This window comes from Eumetopias jubatus, unplaced genomic scaffold (assembly GCF_037043125.1).
Source record: "Eumetopias jubatus isolate StellerSeaLion01/CBP00866 unplaced genomic scaffold, mEumJub1_p1.0 scaffold_11, whole genome shotgun sequence".
Classification (NCBI taxonomy): domain Eukaryota; kingdom Metazoa; phylum Chordata; class Mammalia; order Carnivora; family Otariidae; genus Eumetopias; species Eumetopias jubatus.
Window position 1 is genome coordinate 65,205,778 of NW_028274817.1, and position 18,687 is coordinate 65,224,464.

Below are 18,687 nucleotides of genomic sequence, written 5' to 3' on the forward strand. Positions count from 1 at the left end.
TTGTCAGAAAACATAGTAATTGTCAAGTAAAGGTAATATCTGGGTTACAGGGTTACAAAAGGGCAACAAATTCCTAAATGGGTCTCCTTGAAGATTACATAGGAATCTCGTCCACATAATTTTATTTTTTTGTGTATTCCTGCCATCTAAAAAGGAATTTTTGCCAAATTTTTACCATATTTACCATTTTTAAATGATTAAGTATACTTTTTAATATATTTAATTTGAGAGTAAAAAAAAGTGGAGCTATAGATTATATATGTCACAGGTTTGTACTAAATTACATAATTCTCTAAAAGACCAGCATATTCCAGGACCTTTGATCATTTTTCCCAGCATAGTTGTTTGCCAGCCATCTGCCTTTCACTGAGAAATTTCAACCCTTACTCCAGGGAATCAATTTCTGTGGCATGAATTTTACTTAGTACTGTAGAATTATTGATTTTAAATTATCTTAGGAAATTTAAGACACTCCAGGTAGGAATTGTTCCCACTACAAGTGTTTTTTCCCTTTGGTGTTTGTCACTAAAAAATGTTTGTCATTATGTGAAATATTTAAAAGAATGAAGAAGAAATGAGATTTGACAAAAAGTGCTGTAACTAATACTTGAAACTAATCATAGTGTGGGGACAGGTTACTATGGCAACTAAACTAAATGCTGCTTGCAATACAATAGTCAAGTCATTAAGAGAATTTAGCCCTATATGGTGTTACTAAGTGGTTTCTACAGTAATGGTCCTGTGAATGCCTCAAATTAGTAATGGTGATAACAATAATGTGTTTTCCTTTTGGCATGGTACTCCCTTAACAAATTGATTTTAACTTAAAACTTGATACTTACCTCTTTGAGACAGGTCACGCACTTGTAACAGCTCCCTTTTCTCTCTTTAGTTAATCAGCTGCGTTCAGCGAATACTTATGAACCGAAGGCTCCAGCAGCAGTACAGTCAGCAGCAACAACAACAAATGACTTATCAACAAGCAACACTGGGTCACCTCATGATGCCAAAGCCTCCAAATTTAATCATGAATCCTTCTAACTACCAGCAAATTGATATGAGAGGAATGTATCAGTCAGTAGCTGGTGGTATGCAGCCACCACCCTTACAGCGTGCACCACCCCCAATGAGAAGCAAAAATCCAGGACCTTCCCAAGGGAAATCAATGTGATTTTGCACTAAAAGCTTAAAGGATTGTTAAAATCATAGAAAGATCTTTTATTTTTTTAGGAATCAATGACTTAACAGAACTCAACTGTATAAATAGTTTGGTCCCCTTAAATGCCAATCTTCCATATTAGTTTTAATTTTTTTAATAGGGCATACCATTTTTTCCTGACATTTGTCAGTGATGTTGCCTAGAATCTTCTTACACACATTGAGTACAGAAGATATTTCAAATTGTTTTCAGTGAAAACAAGTCCTTCCATAACAGTAACAACTCCACAGATTTCCTCTCTAAATTTTTATGCCTGCTTTTAGCAACCATAAAATTGTCATAAAATTAATGAATTTAGGAAAGAATACAGATTTATATATTCGTTCTTTACATATAAAAACACACAGCTGAGTTCTTAGAGTTGATTCCTCAAGTTATGAAATACTTTTGTACTTAATCCATTTCTTTATTAAAATGATTGAAATGGTTTTAATGTTCTTTTTGACTGAAGTCTGCAACTGGGCTCCTGCTGTATCATCTCCGTGACTGAAAGTTAGAAACTAAGGGTTATCTTTGACACAGAATTGTGTGCAATATTCTCAAATACTACTGCTCTAAAACTTGGAGGAGTCTTGCAGTTATCTTAGCATTGTATAAACAGCCTTAAGTATAGCCTAAGAAGAGAATTCCTTTTTCTTCTTTAGTCTTTCTGCCATTTTTTATTTTCAGTTCTATGTGCTGAAATAATGACTGGTAAAATTTCAGGGTTGTGGATTATCTTCCACACATGAATTTTCTCTCTCCTGGCACTAATATAAAGCACATCGCTTAACTGCTTGGTGCCAGTGCTAGTGCTTCATCCTGTTGCTGGCAGTGGGATGTGGACTAACAAAATCAAGTTCTAGCATTTTAGGAGGTTAAGGATGATGGTGTGGTTGTAGGGTCACACCCTGTTTTATAAACAATATCAAAATGGCAGAACCATTGCTGACTTTTTAAGTTCACATGAGGAATGTGCTTTAATAATTCCCAGTACTGTCAGTATTGTGAAATAATTCCTCTGAAAGATAAGGATCACTGGCTTCTATGCTCTTCCTCTTTTCTGTCATCATCATGTTCTTTTCCCCCAACTTCCCTATGTTATTTTAAATAAATTATGTTTCAAAGTTTGATTTTTTTTAGTTTAGATCTGTGAGGCAATTTTCTGATCAAAATTAATTCATCTAATACCCTTTTTTGAAGTTTTACTAGAAAATCATTACATTGTTTTTTTAATCCAGGCTTACAAACATGACCTGTAAGTTTATTTATGTACAATTTGGTTGCTCGAATGTCTTGAAGAAAAAGATTGTTAGACTGTGGGAGTCATCTCAACATGGCAAAACCATTTTTGAGGTGGTGTTGTAACAGGTAGTGGAAATAGCTAAGGAATTTCATAAAAAAAGAAAGTTGGGTGGAGGAATTGCTCTAGGTATCACTGGATTAGAATGAGTTTAACATTAGCTAGAACTGTTTTGAGTTATTTGGATGATTAAGAGATTTCCATTTTTATCTTGAAAGAACTAGTGGTAAACATCTAAGAGCACTAGGTTTGTGATACAGAATTTGTGAGGTTAGGTGGATCCATTTCATCCCCCCCCCCCCACTTTACCATGGTGAGTTACCACTAACAAATTCCATATATCTGGATATTGTGCCAGCCATATAATCAAATTTACTCAATTAGGGTGGGGGTGTGTGTGTTTACTCCAGAAGAAATGAAAAAGACAAGATTTATGAGATAAGTATTTGAAGGCAGTACACTCTGGCCAGCTGTTGTCAGATGGTATTTCTATAAGTCCAGAATACCTTAAACCTGATTTACTAGACCTGGGAATTTTCAACATGGTCTGATTACTTGTGCAAAGACATGGATGTAAAAATTTAGGCAACCTTCTAAACCTTTTTCACCATGGATGAAACTATGACTTAAGGAATAATACATAGAAAGGATTAATTGGAACTAAGAGAGTTTGAAATAAAACTTGGACCACTTTGCATACACTCTTCTCACTTGACATTTTAGCTACATAATATGTACTTTGAGTATAACATCAAGCTTTAACAAATATTTAAAGAAAAAAATCACATCAATAAAATACTAAAAGGCTCATTTTTATATTTGTTTTAGATGTTTTAAATAGTTGCAATGGCTTAAAAAATGACGATTTAAAATGTTGCTTGTAATACAGTTTTGCCTGCTAAATTCTCCATATTTTGTAACCTGTTTTATTTCTTTGGGTGTAAAGCGTTTTTGCTTAGTATTGTGATATTGTATATGTTTTGTCCCAGTTGTATAGTACTGTTTCAGTCCATCATCCAGCTTTGGCTGCTGAAATCATACAGCTGTGAAGACTTGCCTTTGTTTCTGTTAGACTGCTTTTCAGTTCCGTATTGAGTATCTTAAGTACTGTAGAAAAGATGTCACTTCTTCCTTTAAGGCTGTTTTGTAATATATATAAGGACTGGAATTGTGTTTTTAAAGAAAAGCATTCAAGTATGACAATAATACTATCTGTGTTTTCACCATTCAAAGTGCTGTTTAGTAGTTGAAACTTAAACTATTTAATGTCATTTAATAAAGTGACCAAAATGTGTTGTGCTCTTTATTGCATTTTCACAGCTTTGAAGATCTGTGCACATATTGTTTCATAGAAAATGTATAGCTTTTGATGTCCTATTTAATGGTGATTCTTTTGCACATTTAGTTATTTAATATTGGGAGGTCAAAAAGTTTGGTTTTTGAATCTGTTATATACTAAATTCTGTAAAAGGAGATCTCTAACCTCAAAAATAATTTACATACCAGGAAGCCTATGTGTGTTTGTGTTAGTTTTGGTTGTCTCTTTGTAATCCAGCACCATTTCCTGCTTCCCAACAGCTGCATCACTCATTTAAATCAAGCAGGACTACCAATCCACACTTGATAGAAAAGCTGCTTACCCTCCTGAAGCCATAGCAGGTTAATGGAAGCCTTATTACCTGGCCTCCAAAGAAGCTGAATATTTTGTAGTCTTCCCTTAGCTATGCCCATTTTCCCTCTATCACAAAATCAGATACTTAACATCTGTACCCCAAACAAAACTTTAAGATAATTACCTATCTCAGTACCATTGTTTCCTTTGAGGGTGGCATGTTGTGAAGGTATAGATATTTATTCTAACAGTAAGTTAGGTCATTCTTTTACATGCTTATTTCACTAAAAATTATGTTCAAATTATTCCCATTTTATTTCACCAGACTTAGTCTCAAGTGACTTTTACCCTTAGAGATGAAAATTCCTCCACCATGGATTTTTTTTTCAAGTCTGTAATCTGTGCCAATCCCAAAGGAGTTACCAAATTTCAGAAATGCTTTTTGTCTGTGCAACATTTTATATATGCTGTTATATGGAGGTGAATAAAAATTTAAAATCCAAAATATATATTGTTTCTAAGCTCAATATCTGCTAGGTAACCAAACTCTGCCCACATTATTCATGTTGGATACAATAATGGAATGGCCCCACCCACCCCAACCTAAGAGTTTTACTCCCCAGAGTATGTACCACCATAAAATTCCTTTACAATATATACTGCCACCCTCTGTGGAGTAACCTTCCTGTCACCATTGTGCCTACTTGGTTAACAAAGGCAATCGCCCTTCCTCTTCTCACTTGAGAGATCTTTCTGATAGTGACCACTACATACGTTCACCAAGGAAGACAGCATATAAATCGAGGCCTTAATTAAAGATAATGAAGATCAAGCTGTAATTGAAGGAATGGAAGAGACAAATCTTAAAATATGGCAGGCCCTCTTTAATACTCAGAACTACCACATATTCCAAGCAATTTCTACCCTGCAGCACTCCTCCAAATTCACCTCACCATTCATTCTGTCCTCACTTTCTCCCTGGTAGAAACATAAGGGAGGGGATTTGGCTCCAGTCTCCTTTAGTTAATCATATCAGATGAGAGACTTCAACCTGTTTATAGACTCCGCCTTCTCCGTATAGTCCTCACATCAAATACATGTTAGTTTTCAAGAAAGGTGAAGAGATGACATCAGATGTAAGGATGGAATTTGTTTCAAGTACATGAAGAGAAAGTGTAGTATTAAAAGGAATATAGGTAGAGAGGGATAGGGAAAGAGACTAGATTGGAGTGGATTAATGAAGGATCTTGAAATCCCGAATAATTTCAATACAGGATAACAAGGGTTTGTGAGGTGGTTGATGTGTTCAAAGTAGCAATAAAGATGGTGATTTGGGCAGAGATAATTTGGCTTAGGATGCAAAGTGAAGAAAGATTGGAGACAGGAAGATAATCCAGGCATTCAGTGACAAGACTATAGACAGCTTTAAGGAAAAAAATCAGAGGTGTAAGAGTGAAATTCTTAAATTGCAAGAAAAAAACTGTTACTTCCTACCCCTTACCCAAGGAGCCAACTTTCTTCAGGATTTCTGGTTTTATGTGCAAAATTTCATTTACTCTTTGATTACCCTCTCAAGCCTAATGATGAAACCCTTAGTGGCATTCCCGTTCTTAATTTTTCATTACTCCTAATTATACCCTTACACGTATATACAGAAAGTGAGTTTGGTCCATTTAACTAAATTGAGTGTAATTCTGTTTCCTCAAGCTAATTCTTCAAAGGGCTAAATCCATTCCTTTTAGTTTTTCCTTAAGACCCATCCATTCCAAGTGCTAGTAGTATCTGTTAATCTGTTTCCTTTGGTATTTTCAAAGTGCCTTGTGGTTATTATGTGTTAACCTGTATACAACATAATCTGTGAAAAAAGTGAGAATAATTACATTCTCCTCATGACAGTTAAAAGTAAGAACAAAATAAAATCCATTGCACTCAGGAGGCAGAAAACATTAGTTAAGTTACTTGGGTCTTTATATCTCATTTGGAAAATAGGACTATAATAACTTCCCTGAAGGCAGGAGCCTGGACCAGGTGATTTCCTGAGGTCCCTTTCAGCTTCAAGAGTTAGGGTTTAACTGTGAGCAAAGCACAATTTGAAGCCAAAAGGCAATGGGTTTGTCTTAGGTTACACGGTAAGTTTGTGAACAATTAGAAATCCCTTGCCTTTGGTTAACGCTCTTACAGACTAAGGTATACCTTTTCTTTTCCTCTGTTTAGAAAAATGAGAGGTCTGACAGGCATTTTAATGACAGAGCAGATAAGTCAAGTTGTAATGGGCTCTAATTACCACTTCCACAGCTGTAACCTCCTTTATCTTTTGCCCAGAGGCACTCCCAGAGCTGATTTCTTACTGCCTCTGGAACTCAGAAAATGAAAAACCATATTTAAGGATGATTCTTATATATCCTTGTTGCCTGATTGGTTTATATACATTGACAAAACATCCAGGTAAATATAAGTCAGCTTCTGTAAAGTCAGCTTTTAATGGTAACTTCCCATTCTATTCATAGCTATAAAGCCCAAATTAGGCCAATGTTTAACTTGTCTGGTCTGGATGAAGTTTATAGTAAGACAATATTTGTTTATATTGACTCTTATGTCGCAACACAAATGGCATACTTTTTGAGATGTAGATTTTATTAAAAAATCTTGTGACAAAAACTAATAGAAGGGGCGCCTGGGTGGCTCAGTCGTTAAGCGTCTGCCTTCTACCTTCCGCTCAGGTCATGGTCCCAGGGTCCTGGGATGGAGCCCCGCATCAGGCTCCCTGCTCAGCGGGGAGCCTGCTTCTCCCTCTCCCACTCTCCCTGAGTGTGTACTCTCTCTCGCTGTCTCTCTCTGTTAAAAAAATAAAATCTTAAAAAAAGAAGAGTGAAATAGTAATATTTTTTTTTCTGTAGCTGCTTGTCCTTACATGTCAGTAGCAAAGCAGGTAGAAGACTATGGCTAGCCTGCTGAATACATTTCAGGGGAAACAAAACCAAACTTAAGAAAAAAGAAACGTGGTTAATATAAATCACCTGAGGTCTTGTTAGTTCATTCCCAGCTCTTGGTAGGCTTTCAACTATACAGCATGGAGGCTTTAGTGATGCAGGCTTGCTTGAATACTATCCTTAATAAAGTAAACCTTTTGTTAACAAGTTTTCCTGTCCTCTCTTCCCTTATCTTGCACACACTACTGGATGTGTAGGCTCAAATGAAGTGCCTGCCTGCAATTTTTTCCCCTTTACTTCTTCAAATGATCTCCCCCCACCCTATCACATACATGCACCCCTTTATATTCTAATACTTCAGAGGGGGGCACTCATAGAATCATAGAATGCTAGAGATAGTTGGGGTCTTAGATACCCTGTAGCCCAGCCATCTCCCTTAATCTGGAAAACAAAGGCCCAGAAAGGGAAAGAAGTTCAAGGGTACCAATGTCTTCTAGCTTCTCCTCCACTTCTCATTCCATTCCATTCAGATGCCTGCTGTTACACTTGAATTCCAATTCATTTTTTTCAGTCTGCCAGACCACATTAAGTAAATTTTCAGAATACCTAGTATTGAAATAAGCTTTAAAATGGGAAATGTTTATGGGAAGTAGAGGAATATGTGAACCAAAATGAAAGGGAAAATGGGAAGACCCCTGACATATCCCCCAAGCTTTTAATTTGGTATCCAGGGTGTTGGCTTCAGGACTTTGTTTCAGAGGGATATTCAATTTGTTTAAACGGTTCTTTCACCACAGTCAGCAAAGTTTAGACCAATAGGATCTAGAAGCACTCTTCTACTTTCCAGATCTTAGTGTCCTTCAGTGCCAAGGATGGAATCATTCAGCCTTCCTCAAAGGAGGCAGGTTAATGTACCAAGTACTTTAAAATCTTCTATTTCAGGGGCACTTGGGTGGCTCAGTCGTTAAGTGGCTGCCTTCAGCTCAGGTCATGATCTCGGGGTCCTGGGATCAAGTCCCACATTGGGCTCCCTGCTCAGCGGGGAGTCTGTTTCTCCCTCTGCCTCTGCGGCTCCCCCTCCTTGTGCTCTCTCCCTCTCTCTCAAATAAATAAAATCTAAAAATAAATCTATTTCAAATGAGAAATGCTGCTGTCTTCACAAGGAACAAGATAGAAAGCTCTGTTTTAGTGTAATGATCTCGGTCAGGATAGTGGCAACTACTCTTGAGTTAGAGATGTGCTATAAGGACCATGAATAGTTTTTCATATTTCCAAAGAATTAAAAAAAACAGCAAAACGATTTTAATATACTAGAATTTGGGGGCCTGGTTCTATCTGTATAAATTTAGACAAGTTACTTTACCTCTCTGAATCTTCACTCACAAAGCAATAAAGTTTTATTGAACGCTTATTATATGTCAGGCACTATCATTAGCCACTTTTGTAATTCCTGTTTTACAGATGAGGAAACGGGTTTAAAATAATTAAATTATTCACCCAGTGTCTTACAACTAACTGGAAGAGGCGGGATTTAACAACATGTATCACATTCTATGTTTTTGCCATTGAACAAGCTTGCAACCCTTGCTAGAACCATGATTTAATCTCAGCCTTTAGCAAACCACTTAGAGTACCTTATCATTTTGTTCTTTTGCATATCAGCTCTCATTTGTCTGCTTTTACTGTAAGCAAGGTCTTAAATAGAATATTCCTCCTTGGTGTGGTGTTTTCAAGGCACTTCCTTCTGTCCCTCTTCACTGGTGCCTGGAGGGCTTGGCTTTCTCCTTTCATTTCCTTCTGTGATCCAAACAGAAGTGTCTGAAAAATCCAGTGTGAATACTTTAAAGTAAGTTTTAAGATACCACAACTCATTTTGGGAAAGTGCTATCACAAGTTCAATTAGACACCAATTGAGAATACTAAAAGGTAGAAGTATTCTGAACAGTTTATTTTTCGTTTTTCCACCTGATAAAGTCTAAGTACCATTTGAGCAAGGTCTTAAAAGATCGCTAGAATTTGGATATGTAGGGATTGAGGAGGATGGCATCTCAAAGGAAACAGCAAACAAATGTATGTAGGCAGCAAAGGATAGATTTCAGAATAGTATAATTCCAGAAAATGCCATGCCTCTGTACTCGTGCACGGGAGTTTATAGCCCTATTTAAGGCAATAGCATCTGTAATGCACAATTTGTAGTTAAATGGTGTGGTAGGCAGAATAAAGGAGCCCCAAAGATGTCCATGTCCTAATCTCAGAACCTGTGAATGTGTTGGGTTACATGACAAAAGAGAATTAAAGTTGTGGGAATTAAGGTTGCTAATCAGCTGACCTTGAAATGGGAAGTCGCCTGGATTATCCAGGTGAGTCCAGTATAATCACAAGCGTCCTTAAAAGTGGAAGAGGGAGGCAGAGAGAATAAGTAAGTAATTCTCACCTAGAGCCTCTAAAAAGGAGTACAGCTCCACTGACACCTTGATTTTAGCCCAGTGAGACCCCATCAGACTTCCACCTACAGAACCGAAAGATGATAAATGGGTGTTGTAAGCCATCAAGTTTGTGGTTATTTGCTACAACAGTAATAGGAAACTAATACAAGGGTTATTTGTGTGAGTACTTGATCAATGTCTTGGTCTCCTGCTAGATATGTGAGCTTAAGGGCAGGGACCCATATTCACTTTAATATCCTTGGCACCTGACACAGAAAAAGTGTGAGAAAATTTGATGAATTTACGTGTGAATGTCTTGGCAGTCATATCTTACCTGAGAACATTATGGCAATGTCAACAGCATCAAAGTCTGTTTCTGTATATATATGTATATGCATTTGTTTCTTTTACTTTGGGTCTCTTTGTCTTCCTCCTTCCCTTCATTCTCTCTTCTCTCTTCCTTACTTCTGTCCCTATTTCTTAATTGGCCATAACAAAGGACTGAAGTACACTTTGTAATTCTCCATTATGTTTATGGAATAAAGTTTTACATTTTCTGTTCATAGTTTTTAAGAAGAAGTAATATAGTTTATTGCACTGAAAAAATGCTTTATACTCAGGGGTCCCTTCATTTATTACCTATTTAATTTATATCAGTAGGTAAGTGATTCTTGATAGAAGTTTCTCATTTCTGACAGGATGTGTGTAGAACCCAGGGGCAGAAACATCCCACAGAAGCTTTCTTGTTATACCTGCTAGCGGGAACTTGTTCCCTGATTGGGTGGTCCACATTGTCCAAACAACATAATTTCCTCTCAGAAGAGAGGAAATTGTTTGACACTGTTTATCCAGAAGAAATCAGATGCTCCATTAGGACCAGAATTATTCAGTCTTTTCCCTGGCTCCATCCTCTGTCTACTGAGTTTTATCATAAAGATGTTTAATGATTGGGATACACTGGAATCCTGGGAAGGCATAGGGCCTATTGTTCACCTCCAAAGCTCAGCCTGTTCCACAAAACAGAATGACCTAATGAAAGGTAAAACTTTTGATGGGAAAGTTCTTGAAGTTTCTAGTGCTTAAGAGCATTTAGGGAAGGGCACCTGGGTGGCTCAGTTGGTTGGGCGACTGCCTTCGGCTCAGGTCATGATCCTGGAGTCCCCGGATCGAGTCCTGCGACGGGCTCCCTGCTCAGCGGGAAGTCTGCTTCTCCCTCTGACCCTCCCCCCTCTCATGTGCTCTCTCTCTCTTTCTGTCTCAAATAAATAAATAAAATATTTTTTAAAAAAGTACTTTATCCCATTAAAAAAAAAGAGCATTTAGGGAAATCATTCCTAGAATTGGAAGGACACGGGCTAGTTCAGTGCTTCTCAAGTTTAATGTATATGCAAGTCACCTGGGAAACTCATTAAACTTTAGATTCTGATAGAGTAGATCTGGGATGGGGCCTAAGAATTTGCATTTCCAGCAAGCTTCTGGGTGATGTTGATGCAGCTGGTCCAGGGACCACACTTCAAGGAGCAAGGGGATAATGGATCTAGGACAGTGAGAGATAGGGTATCTATATTCTGCATAGGGGAACTGAAAAGTGGGCGTTTCTAGAACCAGAGCCTCAGAGAAGGTATCTGAGCTTCCTTCTCCTCTTGGGGAGATACAGGGCCTCCTGGTAGGTCTCTCATGTGTTGGGTTCCCCAGGACCAGGGGTGGGGAAGTTCCCTGGGTGTGTATTAGGGTAATTAACCCTAGCTGCCACAGAGACCAAAACATAATTTGAAAGCTATTATTGAATGAACAGAAAAAAGTCTTGAATGATATACCCCAGAATGTCAAAGATGATAGGGAATGAAAACACGGCTGCTTTTGTTTTCTTCTTTTTGCTGATCTGTATTTTCTGATTTTTCTTTGGGAAAAAAATGTATAATTTTGCAAAAGCTACTTTTTAAAAAGGCATATATATTACTTTTACAACAGTAAGGAAAAAAGCTCGTCAAAATCAAAACAAATCCAATCATATCCTGCATGTAATTTTTGCTTGAATGCTGATAATAATACCTAACGCTCATCAAGCACTTACTACATGCCAGTTATCATTCTGTTTCACAAATATTATTTATTACTTGCAACAATTCTGATGTAGGTACTCTAATTTCCCCCATTTTGCCATTGGGAAAACTGAGGCACAGAGAGGTTTAAGTGACTTATTTAATTTTAAGGTAAGTGGCAAAGCCAGAATTTGAGCCTAGGCACTGATGACTCTAGAGCACGTGCTCTAAACACTACTAATATGTTACTTCTATTAGAGTACATATAAAGCATCTTTTTTAGGCCTCAAAGTCAATCCTACCCTAAAAACAAATGCGGAGTCCTTTCTCTGCTTTTCCCTCAAGCCATAGCCCTATCTCCCCTTTCTCTTTTCTGCTAAACCTTTTGAAAGTGTGGTCTCTACTTGCTGTCTGCAATTCCCCTCACCCTTCTCTTTACTCCTCAGGCCCGGCAATATGCCTTCTGCTCCAACTCTGCCACAGAAGATACTTTCTTGACAGAAACTCATGATATCCTAATCACCAAAGCCTATGACTTTTTCTCAAAGAAAATCCCACAACTCCGTGGACTAGAGTCACAACAAAATAATGATCTCTAAACTTAGCTGCCTTCGAAACCCTTCTAAGTGTCTGTCCTTAATCAGCCTTGCCTCCTAGTTCACTGAGAATGACAAAAGCATCAGGTCAGAACCTCTCAACCTCTTCCCTCCCAGTCCCCTTCATAAACACACCTTTCCCTTCTCTTGTGTTTCAGGGTCAGTGTCTCCCTTCCGGTAAGAAATGAATTCCTCAACCTGTGCTATGGGGCCAAACTCCTCCCTCCTCCTTAGAGATCTGACTGTATCCATCTTCCCCTCTCTCCTATACTTTCAACCTCCATCTACCCAATCCTGATCTCTTCCTGACTGGTTAACTGCAGTAGGCTTTTAATTGGTCTTCCCACCTTCATCCAATCCATCTTTCACACTGAATCCAGAGTGATATTAAAATGCAAATCTGAGCATGTTACATTTCCTTAGGTTGCTCCCCACCATACAGCAGCTCATATAACAGGGAATGTAATGATACATTCTTCACTAAATTCCTAAAAGTCATCAAAACTGCAAGGGGGCTTGGCCTCTTTAGCCTAGGATTTCTGTGCCCCGCTCCCCAGATGTGCCTTGAAGAGTAGTGTGGGAGGAACTAGTGGTTGTTTTCTCTGTCAGTTGGCTGCAGGGTTTGAGTCATTACTGTGCAGCCAACTGCTGTACACATGGGGGCAAAAAAACTCCAGGGCAAAAGACAGCAGGCTGCAGGGCGATAGGATTTCTCCCTGCTTTTGGAACTTCTATTATACTTAAGCTTCTCCTCAAGTCAAGTCAATGAATATTTGTTAACACCTACTGAGTTCCTGGCAGTGTGAATGGTATGATAAAGAAGTTATAGAGAACTTGCTATGGTCTGGATCCTGGCATTAAGAAGTTTCTGTATTTGTATGTATCTCCTATTTATGAATTATCTTCTGTGTGCCAGCCATTATCCTATGTTATTTACAAACTCATTGTGTCATTTAGTCTTGTATTATTCTCCATTTTATAAATGAGAAAACTGAGACTTGCCAAAGGGTCACACACAGAACATGGAACATCCGGGTTTCAAATCCAAGTTGGCCATCTGCAAAGCCCCTTCTATTTTTTTAAGTGGCACTTCTTGCAACCTGTTTGAGAATATAGGGCTGGTGCTCTTGATATGAAGACAGCACATTGGAGCAGTATATGATCAGGTGGTAAGTGGTACTGGTAAAGACAAAATGATGTGATATGAAGAGTCTAGGATGGAAGTCTGGTAAATTCTGGAGCCAATTTTGATTCTGCCACTAATCAGGTATGTACCCTTAAACATATTACCCTCTTTGGGCATCAATCTCCCGTTTTTTATTTTTATTTTTTTAAATTTTAATTCCAATATAGTTAACATACAGTGTTATATTAGTTTCAGGTGTACAATATAGTGATTCAACAATTCTATACGTTATTTAGTGCTGATCACAGTAAGTATGCTCATAATCCCCTTAACCTATTTCACCCATCCCTCCACCCACCTCCCCTCTGGTAACCATCAATTTGTTCTCTATAGTTAAGAATCTGTTTCTTGGGGGAGCCTGGGTGGCTCAGTCGTTAAGCGTCTGCCTTTGGCTCAGGTCATGATCCCAGGGTCCTGGGATCAAGCCCTGCATCGGGCTCCCTGCTCAGCCAGAAGCCTGCTTCTCCCCCTCCACTTCCCTGCTTGTGTTCCCTCTCTCTCTGTGTCTCTCTCTGTCAAATAAATAAATAAAATCTTGGTTTGTCTCTTTTTTTCTTTTTCTTTTTTTAATAAAGATTTTATTTATTTATTTGAGAGAAAGAGAGAGAGGAATCACAAGCGGTGGGGAGGGGCAGAGGGAGAAGGAGAGGGAGAAGCAGACTCCCCAGTGAGCAGGGAGGATGATGCAGGGCAGTCTCTTTTTTCCTTTGTTCATTTGTTTGGTTTCTTAAATTCCACATATGAGAGAAATCGTATGAAATATTCCTTTCTCTGACTAACTTATTTCACTTAGCCTTATACCCTCTAGATCTATCCATGTTGTTGCAAATGACAAGATTTAATTCTTTTTTCATGGCTGAATAATACTCCATTGTATATACATACTATTTCTTATTTAATTTTTATTTTATTTTTAACTTTTTAAAAAAATTTTAAAAGATTTAATTTATTTATTTATTTGAGAGATAGAGAGCTCACAAACAGGGGGGTTGGGAGAGGGAGAAGCAGGCGCCCCGCTGAGAAGGGAGCCTGATGCAGGGCTTGATCCCAGCACCCTGGGATCATGATCTGAGCTGAAGGCAGACACTTAATGGATTGAGCCACCCAGGTGCCCCTTAAGTTTTTATTTTAATGCCAGTATAGTTAACATAGTTATATTAGTTTCAGGTATACAATGCAGTGATTCAAAAAATTCTATACAGTACTCCGTGCTCATCATGATAAATGTACTTACTCTTTAATCCCCATCACCTATTTTACCCATCCCCCCCACCTCCCCTCTGATAACCATGAGTTTGTTCTCTATAGTTAAGAGTCTGTTTCTTGGTTTCTCTCTCTCTCTCTCTCTTTTACTTTGCTATTAGGTTTTGTTTCTTAAATATGAGAGAAATCAATTCATATTTGTCTTTCTGTGACTGACATTTCACTTAGCATTATACTCTACCTCCATCCATATTATCACAAATAGCAAGATTTCTTTTTTTTTCTTGGCTGAGTAATATTCCATTGTGTATAAATAACACTTCTTTATCCATTCGTCTATGGATAGACACTTGTGCCATTTCCAAAATTTGGCTATTGTAAATAATGCTACTATAAACATAAGGGTGCATGTATCCCTTTGAATTAGTGTTTTTGATTTTGAGGGATAAATACCCAGTAGTGTGATTCCTGAATTGTAAGGTAGTTCTATTAATTTTTTGAGGATCCTCAATACTGTTTTACACAGTGGCTGCACTGGTTTGCATTCCCACCAATAGTGCACGAGGGTTTCTTTTTCTCCATCCTTAGCAGCATGTATTGTTTCTTGTATTTTTTATTTGAGCCTTTCTGACAGGTATGAAGTGATATCTCATTGTGGTTTTGATTTGCATTTCCCTGATGCCGAGTGATGTTGAACATCTTTTCATGTGTCTGTTGGCCATCTGTATGTTTTCTTTGGAGAAATGTCTGTTCATGTCTTCTGCCCATTTTTAATTAGATTATTTGTTTTTTGGTGTTGAGTTGTATTGGTTCTTAATATATTTTGGATACTAACCCTTATTGGATATGTCATTTGCAAATATCTTCTCCCATTCACTAGGTTGTATTTTGGTTTTGTTTATTGTTTCCTTTGTTGTGCAGAAGCTTTTTATTTTGGTGCAGTCCCAACAGTTTATTTTTGCTTTCATTTCCCTTGCCTCAGGAGACATATCTAGAAAAAAGTTGGTAGATCCAATGTCAGATAAATTACTGCTTGTGCTCACTTGTAGAATTTTTATAGTTTCAGGTCTCACATATAGGTCCTTAGTCCATTTTGAATTTATCTTTCTGTATGGTGTAACCCAGTGGTCCAGTTTCATTCTTTTGCATATATCTGTCCAGTTTTCCCAACACCATTTGTTGAAGAGACTGTCTTTTTCCCATTGCATATCCTTGCCTTCTTTGTCAAAGATTAATTGACCATATAAATATGGGTTTATTTCTGGGCTTTCCATTCTATTCGATTAATCTATGTGCCTATTTTTGTGCCAGTACCATACTGTTTTCATTACTAGAGCTTTGTAGTATAACTTGAAGCCTGGAATTTTGATGCCTGCAGCTTTGTTTTTCTTTTTCCCAAGACTGTTTTGGATAGTTGTGGTCTTCTGTGTTTCCATACAGATTTTAGGATTGTTTGTTCTAATTTGGTGAAAAATGTTGGTATTTTGATATGGATTGCATTAAATTTATAGAATGCTTTGTGTAGTATGGACATTTTAACAATATTTGTTCCTCTACTCCATGAGCATGGAATGTCTTTCCACTTTTTTTGTGTTATTTTCAATTTCTTTCATCAATGTTTTATAGTTTTCAGAATACAGGTCTTTCACCTCCTTGGTTAAGTTTATTCCTAGGTATTTCATTGTCTTTGGTGCAATTGTAAATGGTATAGATTTCTTAATTTCTTTTCCTGTTGCTTCATTGTTAGTATAAAAAATGCCACGGATTTCTGAACATTAATTTTCATTTTGTATCCTGTGACCTTACTGAATTCATTTATCAGTGCTAGTAGTTTTTTGGTGGAGTCTTTAGGGTTTTCTATATAAAGTATCATGTTGTCTGCAAATAGTGAAAGTTTTACTTCTTCCTTACCAATTTGGATGCTTTTTTATTTCTTTTGTTGTCTGATTGCTGACGCTAGGACTTCCAGTACTATGTTGAATAAAGGTGGTGAGAATGGGCATCCCTGTCTTAGCAGAAATGCTTTCAGTTTTTCACCATTGAGTATGATGTTAGCTGTGAGCTTTTCATATATGGCCTTTATTATGTTGAGGTATGATTCCTGCAATCCTACTTTGTTCAGAGTTTTTATCATAAATGGATGTTGTACTTTGTCTAATGTCTTCTCTGCATATATTGAAATGATCATATGGTTTTTATCCCTTCTTTTATTGATGTGATGTATCACATTGATTGACTTATGAATATTGAACAATCCTTGCATCCTGGAGATAAATCCCACTTGACTGTAATTGTATCACTCGATTTGGTTTGCTAATATTTTGTTGAGGATTTTTGCATGTATGTTCATCAGAGATATTGGCCTTTAGTTCTCTTTTTTGTAGTGTCTTTATCTGGCTTTGGTATCAGTGTAATGCTGGCTTCATAGAAGGAATTTGGAAGTTTTCTGTCCTCTTCTACTTTTTGGAATACTTTGAGAAGAATAGGTATTAACTCTTCTTTAAATGTCTGGTAAACTTAACCTGAGAAGCCATTTGGTCCTGGATTTTTGTTTGCTGGGAATTTTTTGATTATTGATTCAATGTCATTGCTGGTAATTGATCTGTTAAATTTTCTATTTCTTCCTGATTCAATTTTGGGATGTTATATGTTTCTAGGAAGTTATTCAGTTCTTTTAGGTTGTCCAATTTGATGGCATATAATTTTTCTTACAGTCTTTTGTATTTCTGTGGTGCTGGTTGTTATTTCTCCCCTTTCATTTCTGATTTTATTTTTATTTATTTGAGTCCTCTCCCTCTTTCTCTGATGAGCCTGGCTAAAGGTTTATCGATTTTGTTGATCTTTTCAAAGAACCAGCTCCTTGTTTCATTGCTCGGTTCTATTGTTTTTTAGTTCCTATTTTGTTTATTTCTGCTGTAATCTTTATTATTTCCTTCCTTCTACTGGTTTTAGGTTTTGTTTGTTCTTTTCCTGGTTCCTTTAGATGTAAGGTGAGGTTGTATATTTGGGATTTTTATTGCTTCTTGAGGTAGGCCTGTATTGTTATAAACTTCCCTCTTGAGAACAGCTTTTGTTGTATCCCAAAGACTTTGGACCACTGTGTTTCATTTTCCTTTGTCTCCATGTATTATTTGATTTCCTCTTTGATTTGTTTGTTGACCCATTCATTGTTTAGTAGCATGTTATTTAACGTCTATATGTTTGTGTCCTTTCCAGGTTTTTTCTTGTGGTTGATTTCTAGTTTCATAGCCTTGCGTGAAGTAATATCACGCATCATAGAGATGCATGATATTACTTCAATCTTTTTTAATTTATTGAGACTTGTTTTGCGGCCTAATATGTGATCTATTCTGGAGAATGTGCCATGTGCACTTGAAAAGAAGGTGTATTCTGCTGTTTTAGGATAGAATGTTCTGAATATATCTGTTAGAGTGATGTGGTCCAATGTGCCATTCAAAGCCACTGTTTCCTTGTTAGTTTTCCATTTGGATGATCTATCCAATGATGTAAGTGGGGTGTTAAAGTCCCCTACAATTATTGTATTACTGCTGATTACTTCCTTTATGTTTACCTTTTTTAAAGATTTTATTTATTTATTTATTTATTTATTTATTTATTTATTTATTTGACAAAGAGAGAGCACAAGCAGGGGGAGTGGCAGAGGGAAAGGGAGAGGCATGCTCCCTGCTGATCAGGGAGCCCAATGCAGGGCTTGATCCCAAGATCCCAGTTTCATGACCTGAGCCCAACGCAGACACTTAACCAACTGAGCCACCCAGGCGCCTCCCTTTATGTTTGTTATTAATTGCTTTATGTATTTGGGTGCTCCCATGTTGGGTGCATAAGCATTAACAACTGTTATATCTTCTTGTTGGATTGTTCTGCTTATGTATATATAGTGTCCATCTTTGTCTCTTGTTACAACATTTGTTTTAAAGTCTATTTTGTCTGATATAAGTATTGCCACTTCAGCTTTCTTTTCATATTCATTTATATGATAAATGTTTCTCCATCCCCTCACTTTCTTTTTTTTTAAGTATTTTTATTTATTTATTTTTGAGAGAGAGAGAACGAGCATGAGCAGGGGGGAGCAGCAGAAGGAGAGGGAGAAGCAGTCTCCCTGATGAACAGGAAGCCCAACGTGGGACTTGATCCCAGGACCCTGGGATCATGACCTGAGCTGAAGGCAGA

General features: G+C 37.3%; 1 protein-coding gene across 6 annotated transcripts in view; it reads left to right on the top strand.

The window, feature by feature from the left end:
• The window catches only part of ATRX (ATRX chromatin remodeler), a 300,408-nt gene extending 295,788 nt beyond the window's left edge, over positions 1–4,620 (top strand). For all 6 annotated transcript variants that reach the window (XM_028101410.2, XM_088028724.1, XM_088028725.1 and 3 more), the window contains one exon: positions 893–4,620. In XM_028101410.2, coding sequence (XP_027957211.1) covers positions 893–1,171 — 279 coding nt within the window. In that variant the 3' untranslated portion in view covers positions 1,172–4,620. The remainder of the gene's footprint in view (positions 1–892) is intronic.
• Positions 4,621–18,687: the final 14,067 nt, after the last annotated feature.